At 43.6% G+C, this 22,872-nt stretch overlaps 1 protein-coding gene across 2 annotated transcripts in view; it reads left to right on the top strand.

The window, feature by feature from the left end:
- Nucleotides 1-22,872, top strand: part of ERBB4 (erb-b2 receptor tyrosine kinase 4) — a 1,557,095-nt gene that overhangs the window by 1,014,788 nt on the left and 519,435 nt on the right. For both annotated transcript variants that reach the window (XM_073646618.1, XM_073646617.1), the window contains exons 5-8: nt 11,272-11,337; nt 14,572-14,690; nt 19,917-20,058; nt 21,793-21,906. In XM_073646618.1, the coding sequence (XP_073502719.1) occupies nt 11,272-11,337; nt 14,572-14,690; nt 19,917-20,058; nt 21,793-21,906 (441 nt within the window). The remainder of the gene's footprint in view (nt 1-11,271; nt 11,338-14,571; nt 14,691-19,916; nt 20,059-21,792; nt 21,907-22,872) is intronic.

Here is a 22,872-nt window from a genome sequence, read left to right as displayed (position 1 = left end):
CTAATCTGCCACCCTAAGATGGCTTCCCTTTATATATCTCCTTCTAAGGTGCTCCCCTACTCTACTTCCTCCACCCACACCCTCTACTGGTTCCCCCTACCTTTGGGTTCCCCTCACTCCAGCCAGGGACAGGGCTAGCAGGAAAGCACATTGCATCTTGCTCTTCCGGCCGGCCTGGAGCAGTGTAGTGTTGGATGCAGGTGTTGGGGTTCCGGGCTGCACTCTCTCCTTACCTGAGAGAAGGAGATATCACACCTCTGGGTGAGGTGCAGTACCTCTGTGGCGACTGAACCCTCAGGGGCGCCACAATATCGCCACTCACAGGCAGAAAAGGCAGAGGGAGGTAATTATAAAGAAGTTGCTTTTCATCATAAAAACGCTTTGGCATATTTTAAATAGTAGTGGACAACCCCTTTAATATATAGTTGCTCCCCCTTTGCCTAGTCATCTAGAAGATCATTTGTGAGGTCAGACACTTATTGGACAAGAGGACCTGCCTCACAATCTCTATTCTAGTTCATTTGAAGGGTCAGGTCAGGTCTTTGTGTGGTCAGTCATGTTCTTCCACACTAAACTCCCCCAATCGTGCCTTTATAGACCTTGCTTTGCACAAGGTAATGTTGGAACACAGAAAAGGGTAAAAATTCCACGACCTGCGATAAGTGTGGACCTCTTGATGTAACACCCACCGGTCAGCAAGTTATTACATATTTTTAGATAGGTGATAACTAGAATTGGACAGATTGGTTTGTGGTATTCCAGTCCACCGTCCAGGTCTGCAGTCTCTGGACAGGAGGCTTGTGAATCTCTCACCTTCCAGGTGGGGCTTTTCATTAGCTGGGTCTTTGATTGACATCATCATTGCGGCGTAACACACAGATGTTGCCATGTCAGCTTGGTTAATCAACATCCATAGCGGAGGTCCCTTAAGGTGAGAGATTTGCAGAGCTCCCAAGCAGTCACAGAGCACTGACCTGGCCGAAGGACCGGATTTCCACAAATCGATCCAACCAACTCCAGTTATCACCTATGTGATAAGTGGTTTACACTGGGCAACCCCTTCAATCTCTATAAAATGAAGGAGGCCATCTCACCGATGTTCCAGTCTGTAAATAGCACTCTTCCTTTTCTGCAAAGTTCACGTACTTTGCTTCTAAGAAGAGTATCTTTTGTTTGCCACTAAATAATAAGTACGGTAAGTGCGTGTAATTTTGTCACCAAGTGTTGGATCCTGTCACCGTCGTTCTCCCAGAGTGAAAGCCATAGCCCACCAAGTGCCAGTAGATAAGTTTACGTATGAATCCAAAGTGACAGACAGTGACTGGCTTATCTATTGAAATTAATTCTCTGCCAGCCCCTTCATTCATACTGTATCTTTCATAATACACCCAGACTCTATGCTCGCTCTTGTGTCAAGCACAAGCTGGACAAGAAGCAAGACTGATAATTGAAGATTGAGGCATCTTTGAAAATAAAATTGTGTTAGTAAGTTCTTTATAAGTATATTATAGTAAGTTCTTTATAATTATATTATAAACACTTAAAAGTATTTATCGGTCGACCATGACAGCACCTCGAGAGAGGGAATCCGCCCACCAAGGACAGGAAACCTACAGGCTTAAAAGGGGGCGGCCCTCCCTCTCGCCTCAGTTTGGTTTCCTGTCCTTGATGGAGGAAGCCGGTCGCAGGCGAAAGAATGTGGATGGCGATGGCTGTCGATCCTGCGCCCCTGTCTGGGGACGGCAGCTCCAGCGTTGGCCTATGCTCGTGCGCCCCTATATGGGAGAGGCACAGCATCCTGAGCACTGGGGGTTCCTTTTGCAGTGGGGCTGCGCCCCTGTCTGGGGTGGCATCCCCTTTTCTGCCTCAAGCCAGGTGCGCCTCCCGTGGGAGTGTAGGCCCTGGCTGAGCCCCAAAAGTGCGGTGGGGTCTGCATCCCGAGTGGGGGTGACAGCCCACCATCACCCTCCGTAAGTATGGGGAGGGGGGGTGAGGGCCAAGGTGATTGTGTCGCCTCGCCCTGCCCTGGGTGAACACAGCGCGGTGCATCGCTAAAGCGCGGCTTACCTGAGAGAGCGCTGACAGCATGCGTCTACGCGCGAAGCTCGTGCGGCGCGTACTTCCGGGTTTCGGTAAGTCGCGGCCCGATGACGTCACCGCGACTCGGCGTTCATGTGCCGGCAATAGAGCGCGAAATTAAAAAAAAAAAAAAAATGGAAAAAGTGTGCTCATGCGCTGCTAGAGGGGAGGAGTCAATACCTATTTAAACTATCAGGTAACATGGCTCAGTGCTTCCCAAAGCTTCATTCTTTCATTATGGAGTCTGAAGGTGTCCAGTTGCAGCAGCAGCAGGTTGAGCAGCCGCCATCTTCATCTCAGCGGCTGTCTGGGGAGCCCCAAAAAACGCATCGTGCGTGTGGTCCTGGTAGCCGGTCCTCAGGAAAACGGAGCTCGGGGTCTAGGTCTGGTCACCATACCTCTGGTAGAACGGACGAATCTGCAGCCTCTAGGGAAGGTCCCCCGGCTGAGAAGGGTCCTTCCTCCAATCCTGTACCAGCTGTTTTTTCTTCCTGAGCCCCCTGGGTAAGTGATCTTCGAGTAAGTTCACTTAGTAATATGGTATCCCTTCTCCCCTTCCATATTTTATCAGGGGAAGAAATGTACCGCCAAGGCAAAGCATATACAGTGTGCGCTATGCAAGTCTCTTCTTCCTGATGGATACCCTAAAAAGCTATGTCAGTTGTGCATAAACCAGACACTGGCAGAAGAGGGTCCTGCTCTAGCTTCTGGTTTAAAAACCTTAGTTAAAACAGAGATTCACAAGGTCCTCTCCAAGAGAGTTAAAGAGAAAATGAACTCGGACTGTGAGATCCCCTTAGTCTTGGATGACCCCCTATCCTCTCCCTATGAGTCGGATTCAGATAGTGCAGACTTTTCCTATGTTTCCTCCTCTGATAGTGGTGTGGGACAAAATTGCTTTCCCCTTGGTGAAGTGGACAGATTGATTAAAATGGTTCGGTCCACCATGGGCATCACAGAGGCCAGACAGGAGAAGTCAGTCCAGGACGTTATGTTCGGGGGGCTGGGTCAAAGGAAGAGAAGGAGTTTTCCGTTGAACGAAAAAATCCAGGGCTTAATCCTTAGCAAATGGAAAAAAACGGAAAGGAAGGGCGCTCTACCTCCATTCTTCAAAAGGAAGTACCCCTTTGAGGAATCTGCCTCTTCTTCCTGGGAAAAAGCCCCCAAAATTGATGTGGCCATTTCCAAAGCCTCTAAGAGTTCCTCCCTTCCGTTTGATGATATGGGAGCTCTTAAAGACCCCCTGGATAGAAAGGCTGATTCTTTCCTTAGAGGGACCTGGGAGACTTCGGTGGGAGCCCTAAAACCCGCGGTGGCAGCTACTTGTACCACCAGGTCCCTAATGATCTGGCTGGACCAGCTGGAAGCCCATCTTAAAAACAATTCCCCCAGGAAGGAAATCTTGGCGGACATGTCTCTTCTTCAGGGGGCGGCAGCCTTTCTGGCGGACGCATCAGCAGATTCCGTCAGATTAGCAGCAAGGTCAGCCTTCATGTCTAACTCGGCCCGGAGAGCTTTGTGGCTAAAATGTTGGCCGGGGGACATTCATGCGAGGACAAGACTCTGCGCTATCCCTTGTGAAGGGGGACATCTCTTTGGGTCGGTTCTGGATGAGCTACTGGATAGAGCAAGTGACACAAAAAAGGGCTTTCCTAACCTATCTGCCCCCACGTACAAACGTCCTTTTCAGAAAAGAAGGTTTCTACGTAATAAGCGCCAGAAGGATCAGGATAAATGGGAAGACCGTAGACCGAAAGGTAAAGGGCTCCTGTTCGGATCCTCTTCCGCTAGCCAAGGCCCCCGAAAACCGAGCCAATGACTCGCGGCCCAGGTAGGGGGGAGGTTATTGGGCTTCTTACCTGCCTGGACAAATATCTCTTCTAATAATTGGATCCTTGGTCTGGTAGGTTCCGGCCTGAGACTCGACTTTCAGCGAGTCCCTCGTGGGAGGTTCGTCCTGACCCCAAACCGGTCCTCAACACGGGAGCAGATGGCCCTACAAGTGGAGGTCCTGAATCTGGTCCATAAGGCCGTCTTAGTGGAGGTCCCGATAGCAGAGAAGGGACTGGGGTTCTACTCACCGTTGTTTTTGGTCACTAAACCTGACGGATCCTTTAGGTGTATTGTTAACCTTAAGGCCCTGAATACATTTTTGCTAATTCCCACCTTTAAAATGGAGTCCATTAAGTCTACTATAAAACTATTGTTCTCAGGCTGTCATATGGTAGTATTGGATCTAAAGGACGCATGTTACCAAATACCTATACACAGAAGCTTCCAAAAATACCTTAGAGTGGCCTTGGTCATAGGGGATGAAATCAGACATATCCAATTTGCGGCCTTGCCATTCGGTCTCGCTATAGCCCCTAGAATATTTACGAAGGTGATAGCGGAGGTGATGGCTCATGTACGGGAACATAATGTGTTAATTATCCCTTACTTAGATGATTTTTGATCATTGGAGACTCAGCCTGTCAATGTCTCTCCCATCTTAAATTGGTCTCCTCTATTCTGGAAGGCCTGGGCTGGATCCTAAATCTGGAGAAATCCAGGGTAGTCCCTTCGAGAGTACAGCAGTTCCTAGGTATCATGCTAGACTCAGACCTCCAGATGTGTTTCCTTCCAGAAGCCAAAAAACAGAAGGTCAAAAGGCTGGTGGAAGGAGCTCTTGCGAACCCGGTCATGTCCCTTAGGGCTGCAATGTCCTTACTTGGTACCCTGATATCTTGTCTGCCGGTGGTAATGTGGGCACAATACCACTCCAGAGTTTTACAGTGGGACGTCCTACAGAATGAGGTCTCGTTACATGGGCACTTGGAGAGACGGATGTTCCTATCTCCCCGGTCTATTGACTCTCTACAGTGGTGGGTGAATTTAGAAAACTTGTCTCGAGGAGTTCCCTGGGTGGTCAGAATATCTGAAATAATTACAACTGACGCGAGTCTACCTGGATGGGGAGCTCACTTGGGGGATATGATTGCCCAGGGGTTCTGGTTGGACGCGGAGAGAGCTCTTTCCTCTAATACTAGGGAACTACTGGCAGTTGATAGGGCTGTTAATCATTTCTTACCATTCCTTCACAATAAGAACATTAGGATCCTGTCCGATAATAATATAGCAGTAGCTTATATTAACCATCAGGGGGGTACTCGTGCTGGATCGCTAATGAGAGTGGCGGATCATCTCTTTCAGATCTCGGAACACCATCTCCTCTCTTTAACAGCCCTCCACATCAAAGGGAAAGAAAATTCAAAGGCAGACTTCTTAAGCCGTCATTTTTTAAGGCAAGGCGAATGGGAACTAAAACAGGACATTTTTTCCCTATTAGTCCGGAAATGGGGTCTTCCGGTGGTGGATCTCTTCGCCACAAAACAAAACCGGAAGACAAAGGTTTTTTTGCTCCCTAGATCCGAGAGAAAGGCCCCTGACGGTAGACGCTCTCCAAATCCCTTGGAACTTCAGTCTGGCCTATGCCTTCCCACCGTTAAACCTTCTGCCTATGGTACTAAGAAAGATCAGAGAGGACAAGGCAAGGGTCCTCTTGATCGCCCCCTTTTGGCCCAAAAGACCCTGGTTCTCATGCCTGAGGAACTTGTCCATCTCGGACCCTTGGGTCCTGCCCGAAGTTCCGGATCTCCTCAGCCAGGGTCCAGTGCTCCATCCGCGAGCTCCAGGCCTCCACTTGACGGCGTGGAATTTGAGAGGTCCCTGCTAGAACTAAAAGGTTTTTCCCAGAGTCTAGTATCTACTTTATTACGTAGTAGAAAGCCTGTCACTACCAAAATTTATGCAAAAGTTTGGAACAAGTTTTTATCTTTTTCTAAATCTTCAGTGGATAAGGGAGCGCCAATTGGGAAGATTTTAGAGTTCCTACAAAGGGGCTTCGAGCTGGGGTTAGCAACGAGCACCTTGAAGGTCCAAGTGTCGGCACTAGGTGCCCTCTATAACTGTGTCCTCGCAGAAAACTATTGGATTTCCCGCTTTATAAAAGCAGTAGGTAGGTCCAGGCCGGTTACCAAAACTAATGTCGTTCCATGGGACCTAAACCTGGTTCTGAAAGCGTTAGCTGGGGCACCCTTTGAACTAATAGATTCTGTATCCCTGAGATCTATTACCCTCAAAACAGCACTTCTTGTAGCCCTAACATCTGCTAGGAGGATTGGTGATATTCAGGCTCTGTCCTCTGGCCCTCCCTTCACTCAGGTTCTGGACGACAGAATAATTCTTAGAGCAGATCCAGCAAACTTGCCTAAGGTAGCTTCCCGGTTTCATAGACTTCAGGAAGTAATATTACCCTCTTTTTGTCCGAACCCTAGTAATCAGATAGAAGCAGATTTCCATGCTTTAGATGTGAGAAGGTGTGTGGTTAGGTACCTTGCTGTCACTCAGCCCTTTAGGAGAGATAGTTCCCTGTTTATCTCCTATCAGGGGGTTAGGAAGGGGCTTAAGGTCTCTAGATCCACCATAGCTAGATGGATTAGGGAGGCCATTACACTAGCCTATGTATCCAGCGGAGAAGAAGCACCGCGTGGCCTGAAAGCTCACTCTACCCGGGCGGTGGCAACCACATGGGCAGAGAGGTCTGGCGTCTCGATGGAGGATATATGTAAGGCAGCTACCTGGTCTTCTCCATCTACCTTCTATAAGCACTATAGACTAGATCTGGGTGCTTCGTCTGACCTCACATTTGGGAGAAGGGTGCTCCAAGCGGTGGTCCCTCCCTAGAATCTTCATCTCTGCAATTCTCTCGTGGTGCTGTCATGGTCGACCGATAAAGAGATTAGTTACTTACCGGTAACGGGATTTCTCGGAGACCATGACAGCACCCTTATATTCCCTCCCTTCACCCCTTTTTGGAAGCACTTCTTATCTGTTTTCATTCTTTATTCTCACACATTGGTGTTGTAAGAAAATGTATATACTGTTTGTTTCATGATTATGTTGCTATGTCTACTAACCGGGCGGTCCTCTCAATGCTCTGTAATCCAAACTGAGACGAGAGGGAGGGCCGCCCCCTTTTAAGCCTGTAGGTTTCCTGTCCTTGGTGGGCGGATTCCCTCTCTCGTGGTGCTGTCATGGTCTCCGAGAAATCCCGTTACCGGTAAGTAACTAATCTCTTTTTTTTTCAAAATGGACAACCCCTTTAATATTATGATATATTAGTTCTCTCATATATTGCACAATGACCTGTATTGACACATTAATTCCATTGTTTTCTCCTGTGTTTCGCCGTTGAAGTAGAAATCCCATCTTAATGGGATGGTATTCGTGAGCCATCAGCTTTCAGCTTGTCAGAGTGACCTTCTGTACCAGGTGTACTCTCTCTGGAACACCTTGGCAATTCTTTATCCAAAATAATGTGACTGCCCTTCTGCAGAGATATGACTGAACCTGATGTTTTCCTAGGCAGTCATTCCTAATCCCCTTTGTTATAAATCAATTTACACTCATTAAGTTTTTGCACCGAGCTTCAGTAGCTTCCTAATAATAATTATCGTTATTACTGATTAAAGTTGTATTATTTGTGCCAGATGGAGACTCCCCCGCAACTCTACATCCCATCCCCCCTTCGACTCTGTCATGTTAGACAGAAATGATTTTGCATTATGTTGCCATAATGATTTTATGATAGAAGTAAACAGATGGTTCAGTGACAGCGAATTGTAAACCGTAAGATCGCTTCAACACAATGCAAGATAGGTACCTGTTGGCAGCCTCGTCTGAAGGATAAACGGAAAGTGCACTTCATCAAGAACACAATAGTTAGTAATGTACTGACATGAAATATATACTGCACGTATTTGCAATATTTTATCCCTTTAAGGATACTGACTTAGTGAGTAAACCACTTTAAGCAAAGATGTTAAAGATATTCTCTGGTATATAGAACCCATTTCATATATCCTGTTGGGGAATCTTAAGTTAATAAATGGAGGTCTTCTGTTAATGTGGTTGTCCCCTTTCAGAAAAGTTTTTACGATAAGCTCCATTAGTAGAAAACAAAAAACAAAATGTGCACAGGGACCAGACTGTGTTACTGGGTCTTCTCCTCCCTGTCTGTGATCTCCCTGCCACTCCGCCTGCCTCTTCTGTTAGAAGAAGAAATTTCAAGCAGAGGAGGCAAATCACTGAAGAAAGAAGTGACATGTTCTACGCAGACCGGAGGCAGGCGGAGAAGCTGGGAAATCACAGACAGGGAGGAGAAGACCCCTGTACAGTCCGGCCCCTGTGCACCGAAATTTAATTGGCAGAAAATGTAAAATGGTGATTAAAGAAGAACCACAAAGCAGATTTCTTCACCAAAGGTATCAATGTAATCAATATTACAGCGCCAGTACAGCCATGTCTTTACCTTGCAAAATTGTGCTGAGAGGTTCTCTTTAATGAGGGGCGTGCAGGAAGAAGATGCGCTAAATTCATTAAGAGGTGCTTGTTATTTGATGAAATTGCCACATCTCAGTGACATGTTCCTCTATTTGTCTCGCCAAAAATGTCCCTGAATTGAGTAACATTTCTGGTGTAGTTAATGCTGCCACTTTTGGGGAATTTGATGGTCAGGCGTAGCCATACCCCATCCTGCCCCTCCCCAGCTCTGCCCATTTTGGCAGGGCTGCCCAAAACTGATTTTAAAACAGTTTCAAAATCTTTGTGCAACTTTGCGGTTCACAAACATTTAGCGATTTTTCAAAATGTTTTATGCTAGAAAACTGGGATAAGTATTTTGATGAATCAGGACCTGGCACTGTGTGTAACATCAGCAAATGTAGTAAAAGTTCTTCCACATGTTTATTATTAAACACCTTCTCCTTTTCATGAACTTTCTCTGCAAAAACAAAGCTGTGACTAAAACATTATACAATATGGATAAGACAACAGATTTCAAGTATTGCTCCACCTAGAATGTGCTTAATAAATATACCTACAAGCAGGGGCGGTAACAGACAGAAGAGTGCCCCTGTGCATGAGCAGTATATGTGCCTTTCCATTCTAATAGCTCATTATGAATTATTCTACCTGCTTTGGAGGTGGGAGGTAGGCCCTTTTACCACTTGGGCCTCTGGGAAGTTGCACAGGTTGCACCAATGGTATGTCCGCCCCTGCCTAGAACGTCAATATAGAAAATACTTACCAAGAAGGGTTACTATTAGGAGCCATAACATCTATACTTTATATACAGTATACACATGTGGATGCCACTGTGAGACCTTTGATTCTGCTATGTAAAGAACTTAGCTTATTTTTGTCCCATCGCGTTGGATGGCTACCTGTAGCGCTAGTCATTACTCATGGACAAGCTGTGAGGCATGGTAGTCATAATGTCTGGGGTCAGATACCAAGAGAGCTTGTCGTAAACTAAGGGAAAAGACAGGGACGTAGTCTGGTCACGGTCGGAATTCCAATAACGTAGCAGATCAGGCAAGGGTTAGGTTTAGGCAAACAGATGGTCAAAGGAAAATCCAAGCTCGGGCAACAAAGATAAGAATATAAAGACTCAGACCAAAGAGCTAAAATACACCACTTGAGCTAAGCTACAACTGACAGTAATTGTAGGCAGAAAGCCAGCGAGATATCCAGGTAATCACTCCAAAAAAGAGACACATGGAGGAAGCCCTGCATGCCCGGCTCTGTTTGGGCAACTGGACTGTCACTTACAACACTGACAGCTCAGCACATCCCAGCCTCTGAGTGGACAGCTGAGCTGTCCATCACCATACTGACAACTCAGCATGTCCCAGCCTTAGATTGGATAGCTGAACTGTCACTCACTGCATCCAGACACACCAATAGGATTAATTGTGACACTGCCTGGTTGATCCTGCCAGTAGCACATATATGTGCATCTCACTAAATTAGAATATCATCAAAAAGTTAATTTATTTCAGTTCTTCAATACAAAAAGTGAAACTCCTATATTATATAGAGTCATTACAAACAGAGTGATCTATTTCAAGTGTTTATTTCTGTTAATGTTGATGATTATGGCTTATAGCCAATGCAAACACAAAAGTCATTATCTCAGTAAATTAGAATACTTTATAACAATAGCTTGAAAAATGTTTTTAAAATCCGAAATGTTGGCCTACTGAAATGTATGTTCAGTAAATGCACTCAATACTTGGTCGGGGCTCCTTTTGCATCAATTACTGCATCAATCGGCGTGGCATGGAGGCGATCAGCCTGTGGCACTGCTGAGGTGTTATGGAAGCCCAGGTTGCTTTGATAGCAGCCTTCAGCTCGTCTGCATTGTTGGGTCTGGTGTCTCTCATCTTCCTTTTGACAATACCCCATAGATTCTCTATGGGGTTAAGGTCAGGCGAGTTTGCTGGCCAATCAAGCACAGTGATACTGTTGTTTTTAAACCAGGTATTGGTACTTTTGGCAGTGTGTACAGGTGCCAAGTCCTGCTGGAGAATGAAATTTCCATCTCCAAAAAGCTTGTCGGCAGAGGGAAGCATGAAGTGCTCTAAAATTTCCTGGTAGACAGCTGCTCTGACTTTGGTCTTGATAAAAACACAGTGGACCTACACCAGCAGATGACATGGCTCCCCAAACCATCACTGATTGTGGAAACTTCACACTAGACCTCAAGCAGCTTGGATTGTGTGCCTCTCCACTCTTCCTCCAGACTCTGGGACCTTGATTTCCAAATGAAAATTGGAACTCTGGGACCTTGTGTAGTGTGTCAATGACTGCCTTCTGGACATCTGTCAAGTCAGCAGTGTACCTCATGATTGTGGAGCCTACTGAAACAGACTAAGGGACCTTTTTAAATGCTTAGGAAGCCTTTGCAGGTGTTTTTTTGGTAATTATTTTAATTTACTGAGATAATGACTTTTGTGTTTTAATTGTCTGTAAACCATAATCATCAACATTAACAGAAATAAACACTTGAAATAGATCACTGTTTGTAATGACTATATATAATATATGAGTTTCACTTTTTGTATTGAAGAACTGAAATAAATTAACTTTTTGATGATATTCTAATTTAAAGAGATGCACCTGTACTTGCCACAAAGTTTAAGCCATGCACATGTGATGGATGGTACAATGTACTTACACATTCATGACTTAATCTTTGAGACAAGCATATGCATATTTTTGCAGTATAATTTGTCATTACAATTTATGGTATTGTCATGTGAAACATTATTTTTTAACTGGTTATATTCTCTGTTTCACTTCTCTCAGGTGGAAAATGTCCAAAAGCTTGCCCAGAGCACTGTTGGGGTCCATTAGAGAACCAATGCCAGAGACGTAAGTTACATTTTTCTTGTTATATTGTTCTTTTTATTCACTCTGTTCCCAGTATCATTGGTTAACCAGAAAATACTGACCTATTGAAATGTTTACTAGATCTTCTAATACAGTATTTTCCTAATAATTAACAAGTGTAATAGTCTCTTAAGTGTGGTTTCCATGCTCACAATATTGACAATTTTTGGGATTGGCCATTTTTATCAAAACAGTGGAGGTGTGTCTCTCAGCACCCCTGACGATCAGCTTTTTGACAGGGTCACAGCATCTACACGCCCTACTTTTGAAAGTGCAACTCCAAGAAGCAAAAAGTCAAGATAAAATCAAGATGTTTTGAAAATTTTATTTTCATTTCTTCATATCATTAACATGTCTATCATTCCTGTAATTTTCTTAATTCCACAATTTTTCCTTTTTGGTTTTGCCATTTCAATGTTGAATAGTGTGAGCTACGAGGAAAGAGTTTTAGGGAATTTTGATATTATTGGCCAATTGTACAGGGCAGTATGTTTGGTGGTGGCTTTACGTGGTATTGCAACTCAGTTTCAATCATCTGAACGGGATTGTGGTAGAGTGTTGCAGTGCCAGGCACTACAAAATGTATCTCATGGGGAATAAATATGTCTTTAATTCACATAAGTGCATTACAGAGGAATAAAACTAAGACTTTCATGGTAGCTATGGCATCAACGAGTTTCGAGCGACCAGGTACTTTTAGATCATGAATAAGGGTGCCTGGTCACTCAAAATGCGTTGATGCCACTGCAACTAGGAAAGTCTTGGTTTTATTCCTCTGTAACGCACCTATGTGAATTAAAGACATGTTCATTGCCCATCAGTTGGATCTCCTTCGAATTGATTGCTTCCACGCTGTGACAAAGCGTCTTTCCGTGCTCTGAGCTACAAGGATATACCAACAGTGAGCTGGATACATTGCCACTAAAAAATGTATGTCACTGTGGCTGTTTAACAACAAAGGGGAGTGTGGCAACTGTTATAGCATTATGGCCCATTCAACCAGTGGATCTTGGGGGTGCTGAGAGTTAAGGCCCCCATACATATTAGACTAATTTCGGCTGAACCCACCGATATCGACGTGTCAATGGTCTAATGTGTATGGGAGTGCTGGATGACTGATGATCAGGAGAGATGTTGATCGGACATGTTCAATTACAGACTGCCAATCACATTGGCATCCAGGAATAATGTCCTAAAATGTGAATTTAAGGTTTGAGTTAAAAATACAACAATCTTTCCAACAATTGAACAATAAATAAAACAATATGAAATTATGATTCAACTGTTCGGGAGATTCAAGCAGAATACTGAGCGAGCAGCACCTGTTACATCTCCTGTGAGCATCGCTCAGAGAATTCAAGTTATATCGTTAATATCCAATTAAATCAGGGAACATCTAGGAAGACTTTGGTGCAAACGGCAAGAAAATAGCTGAAACAGCATCCCAAATCAATCAGAATCGCCCAGGCACTTTCGCAGCACACAACATCTTTAATTAAAATCTGTGTATTGTGCTAATAACTTTGCATGTTCATAAGTCTCCCATATTGATTTAATTTGTCCACCAGCCTTGTGTTTGCAAGATTGGTGCAGCGTCCGGACACCATGTAAAATTAACAGAAACATTTCACTGAAAATTGGGCCTATTCCCCCAGGCTCATCAGTGCAGAATAGGGATTTTCATTGTAGTGTGATCGCCTGCATTCTTCATCGTGCAGTGGGGCATCTCAAGGCTAATTATTATTCTGGAGGAGATGCATAGTCTATATTTGCCATTCTTGTTTGAGTTCCATTAACATTAGGAATCTAGATTTCTGGCCTGTGAAATGGATGGGACTGTTATATAGATGAGTGCTTCATTCTGCTCCATGGAACAAAAAATGACACAGTTCAATGTTTTTGGTAATCATCAAGCATACGTAAAATAAATGGAAATAACTGACACAGTCCTAAAATAGACTAAATTACATGCATGTGCGAGATCCACTCACAAGATGTGGAGTTAAAAGGATTATCTTATGAAGACAGATTAAACTAAAAAGTTTCTATGTCCTAAGAATTATTGTCTAGTAAGCTGCGCTACTCCGTCAAGGAGAGAAACACCAATCCGTTAACTAGTGCGAAAAAGCATAACCTGATACCTATGATATAAGTAAATTCTACAAAACCAATAACATTATTCAGAAAAACTACAATTCATAGGTACATATCACAGAAGATTAAAAATATTTTCATCCCAAGAAAATAACTTCTTCTTTAAAATTACAGTATCTGCCCTGGCAATTAAACCGTTGATTAGCTATTATAGCCAGGGAAGGCTCTGGTGGATAATTTCCCCTTTAGGAAAAATGTAGAATTACAATAATTAAAAGTAATGACCAAGTGTAATACGAAGGGAAACCACTCTTCATTAGCCACTCTCCACTCTGATTCAATCAGGATCCAAATAAGATTAGACCTCTTTATGATGTCCATGTGGGAACCAGAGTTGCCAATTTTATTTTTTATTTTTTATGAACAGCTTCTTAAAAAAATCAGGGACAGACAACTTTTTTCATGGACACATTAGATGACTATAATAAATCATTAAGATTACAAGTGATATATGTCAACAAACCATAAATCTTATATAAAGACAGCTTCCAAATGCAAATGCCACACCTGGAATCAGCTCTAGACCTTTTACCTATTTAATTGATTATGAATTAATGATAGAATAGCCCATTAAAGAGCTTTTGAGATAATTGTCCAATTACTTTTGGTGCCTTTAAAAAGAGGCAGCTATATATTAATGACTTGTAATTCCTAAACTCTTACTTTAATTAGGATGTGAATGACCTCAAATTAAAGCTGAGAGTCTTCACTACATTGATTAGATAAATGTATCTTGAATATGTTTTAGTAAACAGCTGAAATGCCAAAACTTTTGTCACTGTCCAAATATTTCTGGACCTAACTGTATATCAAACATGTATAGCCTGCTTTGCTCCTTCTGGTGTAGTGTCCAATGGCGTAAAAAACCTACACTTTGAGTCTACTGAGCATGAACATATGACTTGAAGTGTGAGGCATGAAGCACCTGGGAATGATCAAGGGCTCTACATTTTGGATTGTGTATGGTATCTTTATATGGGATGCATATGTAAATTAGTACTGTATGTAGGGTACATTGGCTTTTTTTAGTTTCTTAATAGTGCTATCTTTCTACCCCACTAGTGACGAAGATCGTGTGTGCTGAGCAGTGTGATGGACGCTGCTATGGACCGTATGTTAGTAATTGCTGTCACCGGGAATGTGCTGGAGGCTGCTCAGGACCTAAAGACACTGACTGCTTTGTATGTTGTCTGTCATTTATCTTTCCACCCACCACAACCCTTTTTTAGCTGTGATTTAATATTCTGACACCAAATGATTCTCCTTCTCATCCATTTTTCCCTCCAAACGTAGCTGTTCATTTAGTTCTTTTTCATATATTTCTCCCATTCCGTGTCTTATTAACCATCAGGATGCATTAGCCCTGGCAGATTTTATACGTTTTGAACGTATTTATGTGCTAATGCATATGATTTCTGGCTTCGGAAAGAACAGAACACTTTGCGGATTTAGAAATTACCATTTTGTGCAGTTTTCAAATCCCCACCTCATGTTTCGTACAACTTTTGTGATACTCTTTAAAGTAATGTAAATAGTTAAGTAATATAAATAAGTAAAACACAGACTGTTAAATTATGTTATTTATTCATTTATTATATATTTATTCAACCCCACAACGCTGTACAGAGAGTTACTCATGTCCTCTCCATGCCCAGGGGTGGCGCAAAATCTGATCTCTATTTTCAGACTTGCACATTTTCGTTTATGTTCATGACTCGCCCCCTGGGCCGTGGGGCACTCGGAACAGGGCAATAGGGAGACGATGGGGGTAGTAGTGGTGACCCGGTCCCGTGGCTCAGGGTGGTCAGACCAGTGGCAGTCTTTTAGATGTTTTAGATAATGTCTGACTACGCCACCCGTGGATTGCGGTTATTAGGAACCGCCGCTGCGGGGCAGACCGCTGGGGCTGATGATGTATGCAGCTGGAATGGTGCGACTCCCCGCGGGAAGAGTGCGACCCCAGGGCAGTGTAGTGGATGGTGGGAGTGATGGCGGTGAGAGTCCCAGTACCGGTAGTGCCGGAGGAGCGAAAAAGCACACAAACAACGTACTGCAGTCCAGGGTCTTTACTCACGGTTAATATCCAAGTCACTTCAGCTGGTAATGACTGCCCGAGCCGTGCTGCGTCCACCAGGTGAGGGGCTCGGTCAACTCCCTGGCAGCTCAGGAGTATGGCTCAGGACCCCCTTCCATCCTTTCTCTGGCCTGCCTCACCAGTGACAAACTTTTGTCCAGCTACCGCGGACTTGTGCAGTTAAACGTGGGCCCCGTCCTCCGCTGTCCTATATGGTGCCTTCCTAGCAGGTTTGATGAGGTGTCGCACCAATGAATGATCACGACGTCCGGTCTTTGGCTGAGGGTAGTTTCTCCTCCACCAACTTGGGATCTGGCACCCTTAATCTGCCTGACCCTTCACCCTGTATTCTCGTGGGTTCTTAGGGTCCCGTCCACCTTCTTGTTCCTGAGCCCTTCTGTTTCTCTATCTCTCCTCCTCTTCTCCTGTTCCTTCAGCTCCTGTTCCTTCTTCTCCTCCTGTTCCTTCCTCTCTCAGGCCCCGGCTTCTTCTCTAGGCCTGCCTCTGGAGCAGCACTCAGCCTGAGCTGCTGCTCCCTGTCAGCTCTCCTCTCAACTTCTCCTCACAGACTGAACACTGAACTAAGATGGTGCCCACCTTTTATACCTCCCTCTAGACATGAGCCCAGGTGACCAGCAACCAATGGGCTCCTATCTACGCTCAGGAACCAACCCCTATCTGCCCCTACAGCACTGGGTGTTCCACCCCCCTCCCCACTCCAGGCAGGGACATAGTCGGTCGTGCCTGCACTTCTGTCTAGTGGGAGCACCGTTGAGCTGTCCCTCGGAAATGGGGTGTGTGTGCTGTATGCAGCTAACTGAGCCCTGGTCCATACTCCATCCTTACCCGGGAGTGGAATACCACACCTCTGGCAGAGGTGCAATACCCCTGTAGCGGCCGAACCCTCGGGGCGCTACATTCACACCACATTTATGGAACATGTTCAGTATATACATTGGGAAAACATACAGCTCCAACATTTACAATTGTATGTCATGCGTCGCCTATTGAACTTCTTTCACGTGCACACATTCAGTATTTGGTCAGTATTTTATATCAGTATTTGTAAGCCTAAACCAGGAGAGGAACGATCAGTGGAAAAGTATAATAGAAAAACGTCACCACTTACGTATTTTTCATCCACTCCTGATTTTGGCTTACTAATACTGATGTAAAATACTGAACAAATACTGTCCCTTTTAGCTATTGGGTCCGAGCACAGGTTGCACCAATGGTATGTCCACACTGGGTGAACATATGAAAAAACTTTGAATATACAACACATAATGTGAACAAGCATCACAAAAAATCTTTACCTATAGTTCTAAGAGAGGCTTTTTAAAAAAATATATTTTCTCATTGTAGTTGACTTTTTTTGGAGGTGTCTTTTTTAATAATCTTTTATATTATTAACCAATGGGTGAATCAAAATAAGGCCCAAGAAGAGAAGTCACATAAATTAAGATGGCAACTAGGATTAGATCTGGATTGAACAGTTTTCCCTTGCATTGAAAATTGACCGTACCAGCAATGGATAGAGAAAAGACCAGACATGGAATGGTAGAAGTATAGTGTTGGTCAAATGTTTGGACACACCAGTTCATGCTGTGGTTTTCCTTGTCATTATTGGAATCGGAATGCACATTGTAGATTCAGACTGAAGGCAGCAAAACCACAAAGAAACGGAAATGGAAGGAAGGAGTGAAGAAACACATGTGAAACAAAACAGAATATGTGTTAAACCTTAAAGTTTGCAATACTTCTGCAAAACATGTGACACGCCCCCTGGGCCGTGGGGTACTCGGTGCCGGGCCGGTAGTTGCTAGAAGAGATGTCACAGTGGCGGTGATCCTGTCCGTGACCCAGGACGGTAAATTAAAGGGGAATTTTATAGTTTTTGTATTTAATGTTCGTGACGCCACCTGTGGTACGCGGCTAAAGGGAGCCGCCACTGTGGAGCGGGTCCTCTGGAGCTGTTGTTAATGCAGCAGAGTTGGTTTAGCTCTCCACAGATAGAGCTTAGCTCCAGGGCAGAGTAGTGGGGATGTAATAGATGTTGCTGTTGCAGTGTGGTACAGGCAGGTGATGGCGCAGCAAATATTCACAGAGACAGTGGGGTGCAGTCTTCAGGGTTTTACTCACAGTTTGCCAAGACTCCAGGTTACAGTTATCGGTGTATAACCTCCCACGTCGTCCTGTGTTTACTCAGGGAGGGGTTCACCAAACCCTCAGGTAGTTCCAGAGTACTTAGCGGGACCCCGTTCTGTGTGTTCCTCCTGGCCATCTTCCTGCACTGGCTCTCACCCTCCTGCCCTGCGCCTCACACCCAGTGTCCCAAGCCAGTGACCGTGGACCTTGTCGGGCGACGTCTTCTCTGTCCCCTAAGTCCTCTATGGCCACCTTTTTAGCAATTAGATCTGGCTGTTGGCTGCAGCACCTGAAATCCTGCACCGTCCGGTTATATAGTTGAGACTTGAAGAACTCTGCTAGTTTAGCGGCCGGTCCCCTCTCTGCAGCCTGATCCTTCCACTCCTGGTGGGTTCGGGCGCACTGGTGGCATCCTCTCTGCCCGTGCCCCTGGGATCCTTTCCTTTTCTGGAGCCTTCCTTCCTGCTCCTCTCCTCTCTTCAGTCTGTCCTGGGCCTCTCTCACTATGCCCCCCTCCTGAGTAGAGCTCCTGCAGAGCTCCTGCTCCTTTCTCTCTCCTCCTCTGACTGGACTGAACTAACCACACACCCAAGATGGCTTCCCCTTTTTATATCCTCCTTTCACTGCTCCCCTGAACTTCTTCCTCCACCCACACCCACTACATGGTTCCGCCTCTCTTGGTTCCCCCCACTCCAGCCAGGGACAGGGCTCAGCAGTGCAGCAGTGCATCTTGCCCCTCCTGCTGGTCTAGAGTAATGTAGTGTTGGATGCGGGTGTTTGGGTCCCGGGCAGTACTCCATCCTTACCTGAGAGTGAGATACCACACCTCTGGGTGAGATGCAATACCTCTGTGGCGACTGAACCTTCAGGGGCGCCACATATGCGCAAACATTTTCTGAAAGCCGGTGATTGACGAGACATACCTTTTTGTTTAAAGCCATTCCACAAAACTACTGGATGAAGCTGCTTGAGAGAAGGTCAAGGGGTTGTAAAGAGTGGGGGAGTACTTTGAGGAATCTAACCTAACACATATTCTAGTTTGTTTCACATGTGTTTCTTTATTCCTTGTTTCCATATGTGTTCCTTCATGGTTTTGCTGCCTTCTGTCTGAATTTATAAAGTGCACATTCCAGGAAGAACAAGGAAAACTATTGCATGAACAAGTGTATCTAAACTTTTGACAGATCTTTCTTCTGTGTTTGACCTCGCAAGTTCCCATTACTTTGTCAACATGGAGTTCAAGCTTAAAATACCCCATGAAGCTTAGCAATCAAACGAGATGTACTTTGATTATTTTGCATCTTGAAGGTCAAAGATGTTCTGAATGTGTTCGCAATCAGGCAGGCACAGGAAATAAATTGAAATTGCTGTGTTAGCCAGTTCCGAATGTCTGACCAGACAGTAAACGGATCCAAGTCAGCAGATTATTGCTTCTTACTAAAAAAAAAAAATGTCAGAATCACACGCTTAATATTTACACACTGTAATATTTCTCCAGCTTGTTTCAAGTACACTAAAGCTAGAAGTGAAAAAAAAAACTTTTCCAAGACTCTTAGATAAGTGTAGGCTTGAGAAGGGTGGGAGAGCATGGTCTCCCAGGAGATATCAGACCTAGTTTCTGTCTTGTAAAAATACAACCTCCCCCCTGATCCGATTCAATAGGAATGAATGGCAGCCTCGCTTCCTAATTGGTAGTTTCGATCCACAGCTGGAATTTAAATGGGTGGCGTAGGAGAGCAGCAGGCCAGCCCTCCGAAGTACAGATCATTAGTGTGTTCAGTGGGAATATAGGCAAAATCCGCTATTAACTGCTGTCACCAGCGTTACTCCTCACCCTGCTCCTGTCAAGCACTGTCAACAAAATATTTATTTTGGCTTGTTGCTTTTTATAAAGAGAAAAACAGAACTTTTTAGAACATTTCTTTCCAGAGGACACTTGGCAGGATCTCACCCTCCCTTTTCATTTCAATGCAAAGACTCTCTGTTCCTTCTGTCAACCAAACTCAGGGGTGGCTGGACCGAATCTTTAGCTTCACAAGTGCTCAGGCAGGCTCTAAAAATGTTTCAGGGGGAGGAAAAAGAACTAGGCATTTTCTTAACTTGTCTTTTGCAACAATTAGGCAGAACTTCCAGATTATGCTGTCATCTGAGTTATTCCTGTTCTTAACCTGTTGTCTTTTCTCAGGCTTGTCTAAAATTTAATGACAGTGGCTCCTGCGTCACCCAGTGTCCTCAACCCAATATATATAATCCGACTGCTTTTCAACTGGAGCAAAACCCAAAGGCCAAGTACACTTATGGAGCTTTTTGCGTGAACAAATGCCCACGTAAGTGTGTAAATTACTATTTATCTTTGGGAACAACAAATATAATATTTGTAATGGTTTAATTTCTAAGGATGAATTATGTGTAGCTATTAAAAGAGCGTGACAATTGTGGTTAGCGCTATCTGCATGAATGCTGCAATATTAGCCAACAAAAAATGGGTAGAGGCAACTATGCTACCTGAGAGCGGTCGTGTATAATGGTGAACATCCACCTGTACAATTACTAATCAGTAGGTGGTCACTGTTTCTTATTCCATTTGCAAACAAATAAGGCTTCTGTAGGTGGCAGTAATGTAATGCACCTTACTGGCTGGCAGTCTGTTAGTCAGGTCCATACTTTAAAGGGAGTCTGTCAGCAGGTTTTTCTATGTAATCCGAGGACAGCATGAGGTATGGGTTAAAACACTGAATTCAGCGATGTGTCATTTATCAGGCTGTGTGCTGTTAATTACTTATAATGATGGTTTTATCATTAAGACATTATCATTGCTCGGACTAGCTGGCTCAGAAGCAGTTGTCTGACCATGCCCCCTCCTGTGACAAAGCAGCTCACTGTCTATAGGCAATGTACATACAGATACTGGTGTGGGCGGGGTTAGCTTTCTCAGCTCTGATTTATACTACTTCTATGAACTCTGATTGTATCACAACTGCAGCACTCAGTAAACTAAGTGATATATCATTGGATTCAGAGTCTCTTTTCCTGTATTACACTGCTCTCAGATGTGGTAGCAAAAACTTGGTGACAGATTACTTTTAAGTATTGTAGGATACACCTTAAATTCCTCGGTTCCAATAAAAACACTTAAAGCTCACAAAAAGAAAGGAAAAAGACAAGATAGGCACTTGGTGTAGCACATATAGGAGTAACACAGACACCTAGACCTGTACAATTGACTATCGAACCTATAACAGGAATAAAATACTAAGTATAGGCTTGATCAGGGGGTGGACATTAAATAACTGTTAACTGAAGGTGTGTGTGTATTTTAATGAGAGAAAAGATATCTCTAATAACAACAAAAGATCAGGCATGTTGAAATCCAGCATGTGTGATCCTTCTTCTCCTTGACATTCGTCAACAAATACAGTCTGGACAGACATCTGTCTAAAATGGTTTAGTGAATCCTGCATTGAGCAGGGGGTTGGGCACGATGACCCTGGAGGTCCCTTCCAACTCAAACATTGTATGTTTCTATGAACTAGGGGAGTTTAGTAGTCTTATGCATATTAGAGAGTCATCCAAATCTACCAAGATCATCCAGGTTGATTGAGTTTTGTCTAATGTGTAGGGGCATCTTATACAGTTATCAGCTATTCACAAAATATTTGATTGGTCCCACTGGAGGTCCCACTGCTGAACTCCCACTGATCATAAGAATAAAGTCATGCATGTATGATGCTGCATCATTCATTGTCTATGTGACTGATGGTCAAGTGCTGCACATGGCTTTGTCCTTCTGTGTCAGTAACAATGAACAGAGCAGCAGCATGCATGCTCAACCAGAGGAGGTTACAGATGCGAACCGACCATGGTACTGCGCAGTATTTTAGAAAAGTAGGACGTACAGTAGAATGTAGTGTATTAATACAAACTTACCAGATACAGAATCATAATGATAATGGTCTATATAACTAAAATTCTACCAAATGTGTTGAAAAGACACAAGCTGATGTCTCATTGTATACAGCAACATGTTGTTAATTCATATTTTCCTTCTTTCTGCTCTGTAGATAATTTTGTCGTGGATGACAGTTCTTGTGTTCGCGCCTGTCCTAGTAACAAGATGGAAGTAGAAGAAAATGGCATCAAGATGTGCAAGCCCTGCGCTGGAATATGCCCCAAAGGTTTGTCTTAAGACTTGTTCACACGTTGCATTTTTGCACTTTTTTTCCATTTGTTTATCAAGGGAAAAAAAAAAGCTTCATTTTACATAACCAAGAAAGTGAGATTTCTGAAATCTCATGCACATGCTGCTTATTTTTTCCTTGAACCATGACATTGTTTTTTTTTTCAGATCTGCAGAACGTCCATTTTTTTGACATTTTTACAGCGCTTTTCACCCATTGAAATGCATGTGGGAAAAAAATACAAGCACATAAAGATGCACATAAAAACATGTCAAAAATGTCTGTATTTTATGTAGTATTTTTCCTGCCAACACTCTGGTGCAGACTAATCTGCTGCTAATACTCAACATGAAAAACATCAAAACTAGAGAAAATGCACGCCAATAAAATCACAATAAATCTTTATTATTAATATGTAAAAAAACTATTAAATATAACTATAGACAGAAAGAGGAATGGGACACCACAGGTAATGGAAAAAAGTAAAGGGTGAAGTCCTACCGCACCCGAGGATATGGTGGGACTTCACCCTTCACCTTGTTTTTTACCTTTGGAGCCACATGTGTATATACTTGTATTGTGACTTTTTTGCCATATAGACTAATATTGACATAGGTGTCTTTTTTAGGAGGCTTACTTTAACTACTATGTTCACTTGCCTTACTTCCTAATGTATTCACCTTTTTTTTTCAATTTTGTTTTCTATTTTTTTTTCTTTTTTTTCTATTTATTACTGTTATATGGATAACTGTTGTTTGTAGCAGGTACACCCTTTTTGGCTTCATATATTATTTACAGTACCTAGCAAGGTTTCCACTATGTTTTATTTTTTGCTACTGTGCCATCCCCCGCTTTTTTCCATTATCTGTTTTGTCCAATTCCTCTTTTTGTCTATAATTGTATTTAATTGTTTTTTATATATTAATAATAAAAATCTGAATGTGATTTTTACATTTTCTCTAG

This window comes from Phyllobates terribilis, unplaced genomic scaffold (assembly GCF_046119375.1).
Source record: "Phyllobates terribilis strain yellow unplaced genomic scaffold, ASM4611937v1 Scaffold_9__5_contigs__length_417890890, whole genome shotgun sequence".
Classification (NCBI taxonomy): domain Eukaryota; kingdom Metazoa; phylum Chordata; class Amphibia; order Anura; family Dendrobatidae; genus Phyllobates; species Phyllobates terribilis.
The sequence above is the reverse complement of the archived record's forward strand: the minus strand, read 5'-3'. Positions and strand labels throughout refer to the sequence as shown.